The sequence below is a fragment of the Hippocampus guttulatus genome, chromosome 1 (assembly GCF_054856545.1).
Source record: "Hippocampus guttulatus isolate MCC_2025c chromosome 1, RoL_Hgut_1.0, whole genome shotgun sequence".
In the NCBI taxonomy this organism is placed as follows: Eukaryota; Metazoa; Chordata; class Actinopteri; order Syngnathiformes; family Syngnathidae; genus Hippocampus; species Hippocampus guttulatus.
The window spans coordinates 13,761,241-13,773,475 of NC_141261.1; the positions used below are offsets into that span (position 1 = coordinate 13,761,241).

The 12,235-nt window shown below is 42.5% G+C and overlaps 1 protein-coding gene across 3 annotated transcripts in view; it reads left to right on the forward strand.

Moving 5' to 3' along the window:
- The window catches only part of dmd (dystrophin), a 137,805-nt gene that overhangs the window by 26,708 nt on the left and 98,862 nt on the right, over positions 1–12,235 (forward strand). For all 3 annotated transcript variants that reach the window (XM_086111300.1, XM_086111318.1, XM_086111308.1), the window contains exons 3-9: positions 1,609–1,701; positions 1,804–1,884; positions 3,420–3,512; positions 7,266–7,367; positions 8,297–8,367; positions 8,594–8,712; positions 9,645–9,844. In XM_086111300.1, coding sequence (XP_085967426.1) covers positions 1,609–1,701; positions 1,804–1,884; positions 3,420–3,512; positions 7,266–7,367; positions 8,297–8,367; positions 8,594–8,712; positions 9,645–9,844 — 759 coding nt within the window. The remainder of the gene's footprint in view (positions 1–1,608; positions 1,702–1,803; positions 1,885–3,419; positions 3,513–7,265; positions 7,368–8,296; positions 8,368–8,593; positions 8,713–9,644; positions 9,845–12,235) is intronic.

The window sequence follows — 12,235 nt, forward strand, 5'->3', positions numbered from 1 at the left end:
AAAGTTTCACTGGGCTGCACATACATCACCTACGTGTGGGCAATTGGAGTTTGAGCCAAACTCGGTGTTACTGACGCCGCATTAGCTAGCTAGCAACAAGCTACAGCTAACTACTCGTGCGGGTAAAGTTATTCCAGAGTTGGGGCACAATTGCTTCTGTGTCAGTAATCGTTGCCTCTGTGGCGGCGATTATGCTACACTTCTGACCCAGTGTCGTCATAAACAGTTGACAAGGAGTCTCGGAGAAATCATGCTAATGGCTAACCAGACTAAGCTTGGCATGTCATCGTCAAACACCCCAATTAAATGCCTGGGTGATCGAGTGCCCTTTTCACAGAAGTCTGGCTCCAACCGCGTTAAACCGGAGCGTCCACATCTTTGGACAGGAAAATAGCAGGCAATTTAAAAAGTGATTTATTCACTGCGATACAAAGCTGAATAGGACAGAAAGGGGAATTCATTATGTTATGGCGTACATCAGCCGGGAGAAGCAGCTTATAAGATTCAAAGTATTATTATAGTACAAACTATTTTTAAGATCAATAATGTTGTCTGTTTTCACAAGAGTCCTGATTGTGACTTTTGAGGTCCGCACAACAAATGTTCTCTCAATTACATGACAGTAGATCTGTTTTTTTTTTCCAATTTAGCTTTGCTAAAAGACCTTTCAACCCCATTGAGAAACACAAAATTTAAATCTGAAATTGCCCCCACTAAAAACATTTGCCGACAAGGAAATGCGGTTTTCAATATAATTCAAAATATTTCTTTCTATGGCTCTATGCCGTTGCATATATGCTTATATCTTATATTTATATTGCATTCTGTACTGTGTACAGTTCATTTTTAAAATGTATTTTGTGCATGCAAATACTTTGTTTTTCGAATTTCTTCCAAGATTTTGCTGCTGTAAATTGTGATTTTGTCCATTGTGAGGCAAAAAAAGGTTTTTCTTCTTTCACAACATTGACAGTTGTAACAATGCGCTTTTCATAACCTGAAACATTAACAATAATACAACAGAACACATAACTGGAAATGCTGATTTCAGAAATAATAAGAACTCATTCATTATATTGTCATATTATTTTTAATAAAACCCATAGGATTAACCTGCAAAAAATTGTTCTTCAAAACGGGAAGATTGCTCTTCAGATGACATCATCGATGAGCAAAACTGCTCTGCAAAGAAAAAAATTATTTTGAGCTTTGGGTTCGAATCAGGTGTTAAAAAAAAATAAAAGTCAGGTAGGTCGTCAGAGATCCTTGAGAGTAGAGTGGCACGAGTATGACTTCTGAGTCTGAAACGTCAAGGAGCGAGAAGGGTTGCAAATAGCGGACTTGAAATGCAACCCTGCTCTGGTGATGCCGGAGTTCACGAGCACTCGTTTATGAACAACGATGGTTCCTTCGTTTGGACTCATCCATGAATAGAAATGATCAAGATCATAAGTTTCTACACTCACACAGACGTAACACTATTTATCATCCAATTTTCCTTTTCAACTTAGCCAAGTCCAATCAAGTTCGAAATCACCAGAACCATGTCGTAAAGGCCTCATAGTTCTTTCATTTAACCGAATGTCACTGATCCCATGCGTGTTCCAGGCAGGGAAACCACCTGTGGAGGATCTCTTCTCGGACCTGTGCGACGGCCGACGCTTGTTAGAGCTGCTGCAGGGTCTCGTTGGAAATGAGCAGGTATCATTTCACACTGTAGAATCATCCCAACAAAATGCGGAGAATCGGTCAACGTGCGTTCACTGTGCTGGTGGCTCAAATCCGCTGTGTGCGTGTTTGCAGGTGAGGTTGGAAAAGGGCACCACACGCGTCCACTCGCTCAACAATGTCAACCGAGCTCTGCAGATCTTGCAGAAGAATAATGTAGGTGCTCAAATTCTTTGACTTGTGCCTCTCTGCAGTAGATGTTTTATTTTGTCCGCAGGGTTGTGAAAATAAATAGAATCATGGAGTGAAACATGACATTTTACTGTGGATTTTGGTGCGACAATTTGGACTCATACTCTTGGGTTGAACGGGGAATCAAATTCAAATCAATATCGCAGTGATGTAGAATGCAATTTTCAAATTGCACAGGCTGCAATTTAGATTAAAAAAACAAACAAAAACGGATTCATTTTGGTTGGTTGGTAGGCTTTTTTTTAATATGTCTATTATTATTGTGTATTTATTTATATAATGTGTCAAACTCAAGGCCCGGGGGCCAAATCTGGCCCGCGACATAATTTTATGTGGCCCGTGAAAGCCAATCAAGCATGTCAACTTCCATATATAAATCAGCATTTATTGTATTGTCTTGTATGATGCTTCCTAAAATCTGTACCAACATTTCAAATGATCATATGTAATAAATGCGAGCTGTTCATTAAGTGCAGTTTGAATATCGTTGTTTGATGAAACGTTGATGCGATAAAGTCAGATTTGTTTGCATTATTGTCATAATCTGATTTAAAATTCATGCCACATTTACAACAATGTAAAATAAAGACTGCAGTTCAAAATGTTTAGTTAGTTTAGAACTGCGCGAGAACTACAAATATATGTACTCTTTTATATTAATTAACGGTTCATTTGCCTTTATTTTAGTGTCAGCCTAACCCTTGTGAACAAAACATTTATGTATAATTAATCTGGCATTGTTTATTGTCATGGAGATTAAGTTATTGCTTGTGTTTGTTCAAAGATACATGGCAAGAGAACCGTGAAAAAAAAAAAAGAAATCACATTAAATTGCAATCACAATTCGACTTTATGCAATCAGGATTTTTGGGGTTAATCAGCAATCAGCGAGTTTGGAAAAAAATGGTAGTCGATGACTGATTCAATCAGAAGATGGGGCGATATCCCTATGAAGCACGTCATATATTTATTTGAAAATCGACCCCCCATAGTGAAAATGCATTGGAAAAAAACCCAAATGCACCAACATCAGTGAGTGGGCGGTTCAACAGCTGTAAACAAGTCTACACGTTTAGTTAGCAGCTATGCCAAGGAGCCTACGCCTGCTCCTTTTTGGCTCGTATTTGGAAGCTGGCGGTGTTGTACAAATTCAGCTGCCCACAGACCGCAAGGATTACTTGTTACCTGGCATGTATGTGCCGTAATAAGCAGATTCGCAAAGCCGTTTGGCTCCGGTGTAGCCGAAATCGCGTCGCAGGATCAGCTCCGTATCTCTCGTATCCTCATTGGAGCAAAAGTTTTGAGCGTCGGTCAACAACGGAGCTATTTCCGGGTTTGTTCCCTGGTTGCATCTGTAATTGGCCAAATGTGCATGGACAAAAGTCGAAAAAACATTCATTTTAAGTTAAGTGAAAACTGCTAATTGTCCTTAGTGCGTAGGAATGGTTGTTGATTGAAATCTGCTTTGCGATTCAAGTCATTATTTCACCTTTGCGTAGGTTGAGTTGGTGAACATTGGTGCGACGGATATCGTCGATGGCAATCACAAGCTCATTCTTGGCCTCATCTGGAGCATCATTCTCCACTGGCAGGTGTGTATGTGTGTGTTTGACAATTTGTTTCCTGCTTCAGTTATAAATGATGAATTATCTGTTCAGTATATTAACCTTGGTTGTCCACCTTTGATAATCTTTCCACGATCGCAGCAACTGTGTTTTATTAATAGTTCATTGGTAACTTGAGGGGGGGGGGGGGGGGGATGAAAGGAATGGCACTACCGTATAGCAGTGTTGTTTTTTTCAGCCATTTTAGTTTTGGTCTTAGTCTTTTGGAATGCTTATTAGTTGAATTTTAGTAATCGGTGATAGTTTTAGTCAGCGAAAATCTAAAAAGGTTGTCATGTAGTTTTAGTCAAATGCTCAAAAAGGTTTTAGTCTAGTTTTGATTTGAACATGCCAACCCAAAATACGATAGTGTGGCAGAAAGAAGGAACGCACGCTGCTGGCTGTAAGACACATCTTTATTCTCAGACTGGCAACAAGTAAGTTCTCAACAATCACAACACTGCGACAAAACATTCATCACAAAATGCTTGCTGAGCGAGCCGCTTAGTCCTCATGTCCGCGCACAACAACAACTCAAAATGGAAATCTTACTGAGGGCTTCACGACAGTCTGCAGCAGCGATTGCGTAGCCCAGGGTGCCCGGGTGAGATAGGAGTAGGAGAAAGACACTCAACAATGTCGCACGAAAGCGCGGCTGCTTGGAAGGACCACCACGGCAAGGGACCTGGGCGGGCAACGGCACCCCGCCCGCAACCAAGCCTATCCAATGAAACACACTCCTTAACACCCACCCATGTCAAGCGCAAAACCCTTAGCGGTGTGTTCAAGCATCAAGCACCCTAAACGGGTTGTCATACGGTGGTTGAAGCAGAGAATGTCGTGACACCAAAAAAATATATACCGTATTTTCCGCACTATCAGGCGCACCGAAAAGTCTTCCATTTCCTAAAAAACTCACGGAGCGCCTTAAAATCCGGTGCGCCTTGTGTATGGTCATTACGGTAATAGGTCGACCCCAAGATGGCTCCTTGCTGGAGAATTTATTTTGTGATTTCCTTGTTTGTGAATACATTACACAACGAAGGAATAAATAAACACTTCTGAGACAGTCCAGTCTCCTACAATTTTCTAACATCTGATTGTTCTATTGCAGCTATGCTCAAGGAAATGCCAAAATAAATTCTGTCGGGGGCTGTAGAATTTATTTTCTGTTTTGATGCATTACCGTATTTTTGTTGTTTCATTGAAGGAATCGTTAATTTACGTTTTTTGGGGGGGGGGGGGGCGGCGGTCATGAACGCCTCTCAAGTCGAACAGAAGAAGAGAAGGCACGGAGACGGACAAAAATGGACCTGTAGTGAATGCATTGTAGATTGCGCCATATAGTCCAGTGCATTCAATATATGAAAAAAAAATACAGATTTGGCCATCCATTGAAGGTACGCCTCATAATCCAGTGCGCCTTTTAGTGCAGAAAATACGTGAATAATAATCGGGCAGACATAAACGCCGACACTATGAGCACCTTCGAAGAAATATGATGAACGGGTGCAGGACTTAAAAAGGGTCAAAAGGACAATGGCCGCAGGTTAGACTGTGTGTGAGGAATAATTTTTGTGACTGTTTTATTGTCAATGTTTTATGCAATTTGTTTTGTCGCATTATTGGTATTTTATGTTAAATGTTCAGTAAAGTGCTTTGTTCCAGCTGCAGCTGTTGTCAAAGCGCCACATGTATACAGGTGTATAGTCTTGTATCGTAGTAAAACTGGAAGTGTTGATTTACAGCGCCACCTGCTGCTTTGGCATGCGCTTGTCTGCCCTAAAAATTCCATTTCAGTCTGTTCCGCGTGTCTCGGAGTTCGACAGCGTATACGCGATGGCAGCGTTTGTCAAAGCACCCTTCCTCTTAAAGTGGAAATGCATGCAGTGACCTACTCCGAAATGAGCACCCATTCCCCTTTCTTTTTTTTTTTTTTTGCCTTTCCAGTGCACGTTCATTGGAGAACGGTTAACAAACTGTGTGTGCACCCAATTGTGTTGGAGTGTGTCAGGGAGACAACCCTTGACTGAAAACTCTATTAATAGATTTAGTTGGTTGGGGTGCTGAGGGAATGAGGGAGGGGGCATACGGCGTAACATTGAGTAATAACATTTTTCTTTCCTGAGGAAAGATTGTGTAAAACCAACACACTTCTGGCCAGTGAAAAATGCAACACCTCCTCCTTGGTCCTCAACTAGTAACCCAAATATGTCACTTGCAGCAACCTAACCACACACATATTTAGAGTAGCTGCATGCACGCACAGATGACGGACACCGCGACAGTGTTTTATTTCCTTTACTTTTTGCACAAATAATGACATACATAAATGTAAACATACACGGTATTTTGTCAATGCCTTGACACTGTCTAAGAAGCGAATTTAAAACAAAAAAAGGTAAAAAAGAAGGTGGCAGGTGACTCATCTTACTTCATCACACCCTCGACAAACAATTAGTATCTGTGTGGCAGTGTTGTTATCCTTTCAGCAATGATTATCTGAACACAAAAGATAGAGCAACACATGTTGGAAGATAACACTGGTCAACAGCAAATTTGATGGTGGCTTTATGTGTCCCTAAAATGTATTTCTGGTGTTTTTACTTTTTTTCCCCCCTCCCAAATCAGGTTTTTAATTCTTTCTTTTTTCTTTAAGCTTGCACAATACAGATTTTACCATGCATGCAAATTTATGGCTATAACATTTCAGAAAAAAAAGATTTATTATGCTGATTAAGATTATATTTCAAATGATGAAAACCTAGTGTGCTTGAGGAAAAACGAGGGCAAAAGCTTTGTTGCATCTGTGGTGATAAAACATGGTTTTGAGTATCACAACACATATATTCTTTCTCTTCTGCAAAGAACAGCTGGTTGATACTGGCATACTTGAGCGAGGAGCTTTATTGCCCCCTAGTGGCCATGCAACACACACCAGAATGAACGCCCCAATGTGCATGAATGGAATGTGTGTGTTTGCGCAGGGCTTCTCCTGTGTATATGAGACCTCATCGACTGTTTAGTCATGAGTGCTTGAATTCACGCGTTACAGTGTCAACTTTTGACAACCTTTGATGCTAACGTGTTTTGACATCGTTCGGAATAGTTCGAAACGAAACATTTTTTCACTCAAATTATGGATCCTCCCGCGAAAGTAGTGAAGTAAAAAGGTTGTACGAGGCACAGCAATCAGCAGCCTCAGCAGAGAACTGATATTCCGAGTCCACGGCCCCCTTCAGGACAGATGCAAAGTTATGTTGGAGGTGTGGAGTTTGAAGACTCTGTAGGAAACACTGCCAGACGTTCCCGTTGCACCCCCTCACTTTGCTCTTGGGCCTGCCAGGTTTGTCTGGCATCCTCCCCCGCCGTCTAATCCGGCTCCAGAGTCAAGATGAGTTGAAACAGCATACCAGGGGTGGGCAATTAATTTTTCCAGCAGGCCATGTGAGAAACTGGAATGGTTGTCAAGGGCCGCGCCAACACGCACTCCTCAGTTGTGTTCGACGTTAAATGTATTTTCAGTAAATAAAGGGGGGAAAGTGCATTGTTTTGAATGGCTGCTTCTCGGGTCGATGTCGTTTTTGATGGTAGAAGTGAGAAATACGACGTTGTCATTGAAGTGCGGAACTATCAGAGGCGGCGGATGAGCCGTGCATTTGCAGTTCACGTTGAATTTTGGACCAAATGAATTGGCCGGTGAGTGTCTTTAACCCTTTCATTGTCTTTGTGCGTTTTTAGGTAAAGGATGTCATGAAGGAGGTGATGGCGGACCTACAGCAGACCAACAGTGAGAAGATTCTACTGAGCTGGGTTCGGCAGAACACAAGCCAGTACCCGCAGGTCAGTATCATTCAATCGCGCAGTTACGGCAGAATCGCGTATGCTTAGTTCTGCGAAAAAGCCAAAGGCTGCTAAATGTTTTCATCGGATTCCGAGGGTTCGAACTAAACTGGCGGTCATTCTTGTTTATTCTTTTATTCTTGTCGTGCTAATCTCAGATTTTATCAACAATGTCTTGCCCGTTCGTATTATTCAACAGTCACACGTTAATGAAACAAATTTGATCATGGACACCCCATTTGCTAATCAGCTCGCGTATTTTCCGCACTAAAAGGCGCATCTAAAAGCCATTTTCTTAAAAGCTCAAAGTGCGCCTTAAAATCCGATGCGCCTTGTGTATGGTCATTACGGTAACATTTCGACCCCCAAAATGGCTCCTTGCTAGAGACATGCTTAGAACGCAGAGTTCAAACTTAAGGTGATCGGGTTACGCGGTTGAACGCGGAAATAGAGCAGTTGCAACGTTAACGAGTCAATGTTATAACTTGCTGTTGGTTAAGTGAACTGTGTCACTGCTTTATTCAATCCGTTTTACTGTCATCCGATTGTTCTGTTGGCGTTTCCTTGAGCGTAGCTCCATCTAATGGATGCATTGCAGATTGCGTCTCATAATCCGGTGCGCCTTTTAGGGTGGAAAATACGGTACTCGCTTTGACAAATGTAACGAGCTGAAATGCAATGTACAGTATACTTTCCAATATTCCCCAATTCTTCAAATATATACATAAAGAAGTGAAGTGCGGAAACATGAACAGTCTCCTTAAATACAGTACAGGAAATTTTTGTATTCTGTCACAGTCCAAAAATGTGTATCGAAATAGTTGTGTGTCTGGAGTGACTGCCCCCTCCTTGTTTTGCGCCACTTGGCAAACTCGTCTCACAAATGAGGTGAGCTCCTCCTCATCCTCGTCCATTGCGTGTCCCCTCAGGTCAACGTGGTCAACTTCTCCAGTAGCTGGAATGACGGCCTGGCGTTCAATGCCCTCATCCACAGCCACAGGTACTGTCGAATGTCCGAGTTTGCACTTATTTTTAATGCACTCGCTTTTCAAATGAGCGGGTTTTATGTGCAGTTGTTTTGCATGTTAGACCCAGTACCGTGTACCTGTATTTCTGGGTCATCTTATTCAGTTCTGTCACACACTCACAATAGAATTCCTAAAACTAAAGCAGATGATTTTAAATAAAATATCATTACTCATTGTTTCCTCCCCCTCCAACTCAAGACCAGAACTGTTTGATTGGAGCTCTGTGGAGGCCAAGGAGTCAGCGATTGACAGACTGGAACATGCTTTTAGTAAGGCGGAGCAACATCTGGGCATCGACAGACTGCTGGACCCAGAAGGTAACTGGAACGACTGCAACCACGCACTGGCAATATTTCCTCAAATCGAGCAACATTGACTCGCTGCTGATTTTTCTTCTCTGGTCATTTTAACTTGAGTTTCCGCTCATGTCTTACACCTGTCACTCTGAAAACTGCTGGCTTAAAAAAAAAAAAAAATGGAGTGAAATAGCGAACCCACCGCTGGATCCAAAAGGCACTGTGCCAATGCTGGGTTATTTATCGGCAGTGCATTGGGTTGAAGATTTGACCCAGTGGGTTTGGGTCAACATTTTGACACAACAAGAGGTCAAAATTGTTTTCCCACTGCAAGTAACAATTGCCCCTTGACGTGAAAAAAAAAACCTTGTTTCCTTAACAAACAAGGTTTAAAATTGCATTCCCTCTCTGCGGCACCAGCGGCTTCCAACACTGATCATTTCTGATCACCACAGAGGAATTTGCCAACCGAGTGCGCAAACTTGTGTCATTTCAACAGACTAGCCAACAAACTGAATGGAATAGAAGGGGACAGAAATAGTAGAAAGAAAAGTCATAAACATGAGGGCCATGCTTCAAATCTTATCATTACACCAGAGTTTCCACTTTGTTTGATGATTTGCATTGAAACTGTGAAAAAAAAGACATCCCCAAAAAAAAAAAAAGGGCTGACCTTAAGTCAAGTCCACTCAAGTCAACTTTATTGTCAAAAATGCTCCATGTGCAACATCGAGCGCTTTGTTGTTTGAAGCGGTTCTGGCAATTAGGATACTCAAGTAAAGAACCGAAAAGCTTTCCGACAACAAATGCAATTTCAAATGGGAGTTAATGACACGTAGCGGCATGGTTGAGGACCCAAGTGCAAGGATGCAGGCAGGCCAGACAGGAGGGCAGGATGTATTTTTAAAAAAATACTCCATAATCTCATTGTCCTCTCACTTGTCATTATTCAGATGTGGCGGTGCCTCGTCCCGACAAGAAGAGCGTCATCATGTACGTGACGTCGCTCTTCCAGGTGCTCCCGCAGAGCGTTACCATGGAAGCCATCCAGGAAGTGGAGACGCTACCGCGGCCCGCTAGCGCTGCCAGCACTTCCCACGTCCTGACTGGGGATCACTACCAGATCCAGACCCAACAGCGCTTCTCCCAACAGGTCTAGCACGCACGCACGCGCACGCACACAGGCCCCCCCCCCCTCCTTTTGTTTGAGGATGTCCCACAAATGCTCAGAGGAGTTTAGGTCTGCATGCTTTGCCAGGCCATCACCTTTGTTCTCAGCTTATTTAGAAAGTCAGTCTGGAGTACCGTTTGCTGACTGAATATTTTCAGAGATGACGTAGGAACGTAACAGTTATTTGTTTCATGTCTTATCCAATCTTATTTTTCTTCATATACACTTAATTGTAGTTGATATGTTTAGACTGTATTACATGTTCATGTTTTTACATCTATCAATGTTCAGACGGTCATTTTACGTCGTATTTGGCGGCCGTTTTATTGGAAAGGGGCTCAACGAACTACCGTTACAACATTGACATAACCGATTCGTTCTGTCCCTCGACGCACGTTGAACACGTTTCGACTGTAACACAAGCTCTGCACTGACTACAAAAATTTGCGGGGCGGTGTGGCTCAGTGGTAGAGTGGATTGAACCCAGAGGTTGGGGGTTCAATCCCCGGCCATTGTGGGCTGGTCGATGTGTCCTTGAGCAAGGTACTGAACCCCGCTCCCAGTTGTTCCTGATTTTGCATCATCAGTAGGTGAAGCGCTTTGAGTACCAAGTACAGGTCTAAGCGACAGCCCATTTCCCATCTGTGCATTGTGTACCACATTATAGTTATGTCTGCGACAAAGTCAAACACAAACGTTTCTTGTCCTCTGTAAACAATGGACAACAATGTCAGAGCATTATGTGCTCTTCATGGCTTGTGGCTAATTATATTCGGAATGAAAAAAAGATTGATTTTTCTACTCTGTCGCAGAAAAATCAATCGGTATTCTTCCCGTTCTATTTCTATTGTTGCGGTTTTTTAAATATTATTTATGATAAGTCAATCACAATCAACAGTGTGTGTCTTGCTTTGCCCTTTGGGTATGGTGGTCCTGCATGTGTAAGCGTGCCAGAATAAGTGATATGGTATGGCAGAGTCAGCCAAAGATGTCCTCCCCAATTGGAACCAAATTGTACCGCTGTGGAAACTCTAACTTCAATGTACCATGTTCCTGTAAAAAGGGCGCAAAAGGGGCGTTGCGCTTCCAGCAGACGGTCTTATAGAAACAAAAAGCTTTTTAATTACGGTTTCAATGTTTTGGGACAGCTCTTTTGTCGCATGTTGCTCTGCAGTACAGCCAAATCATCAAGTAGAAGATGCGATTGTTTGTTTCTGTCTTTGAGCAGGATTAGACAAACTCATTTAGGCCAAGCGGGAGGCACGTTACATTTTCAAGGGGATCTTCTCCATTCACATTTTATTCACTCGGCGCGCTCATCAAGACCCTTGAAATTTGTCGGGGAATTTTTCAGACGAGGCGGGCGACGCAGCCCTCATGCAGATTGTCTCCTCCGGCCCGGATAGAAATCCAACTGTCAGCAGAGTGACAAGTGCGCAGCTCGCAAAAGACATCGAGCCTGATTTGGCCGTGAAGCTGATGAGAAAATTGATTGGGGGGATTAAAGGCGTGAGAGGAGCCCTCTTGTTGAGCTTTAATTAAGGCCTCAACTTAAAATAAAAATCTATCACCAATCACTGCATCTTTCCGCTCCCTTGCTGCAGTTATGCCATCTGAAGTCAAACATTTTCCAGTGAATTGTCTCTTAAAATTGTTTAGTGTCCCTTAAAGGGTGCAACGGGTTCTCGCTTGGATTCTCGAACGTATCTTCAACTGTTGAGACGTGCCCCTTAAGGTGAATAATGTTGACGTGGTGTTAAATCAATTGTAGGATGCTAGGTTTTTTTTTTTAAAGTATGAATAGGATATTTGAAAACTAAATGTACAATTGACCTGAACGTACACACATCAGCCGTTTGTAACAATTGGTCAATCTGATTGGCTGTTAGCTAGCGAATCAGTGCATGAGATTGAAGTCGACGATGTGATAGTACACAAAAGCAAAGGTATGCTCTGCAAAATGTTTTTTTTTAAACTTTGATTTGTTCCTGCTTGATTATGGGTGTGAATGGGCATTGTTCTGCATATGCATCAATTTTAGTTCATGAATATCTGACTGGATGGTATGATAAAGAATGACGGAGGCACCCATGGCTACCCCTCACTCAAGTGTTGAGTCTCCCTGGCGGCCACCCCACTGGAAGACTTGTGGCTACGCTCCGGGTCTCACATGTACAGTATCTCCTGAGCAATCCCAGCCCATTCTTCTTTGCAAACCTTTCAAGATCCGCCAGATTTGACAATCTTCTGCCACGGACCTTGGTCTTCAATTCTCCCGAAAGATTCTTGAGGGGATTCAAGTCAGATTCAAGTCAGTTACGTTCATTTTGGCCCTCTGGAGGTAGTTCTCTCACCAGTGTTATGGATCGTGAT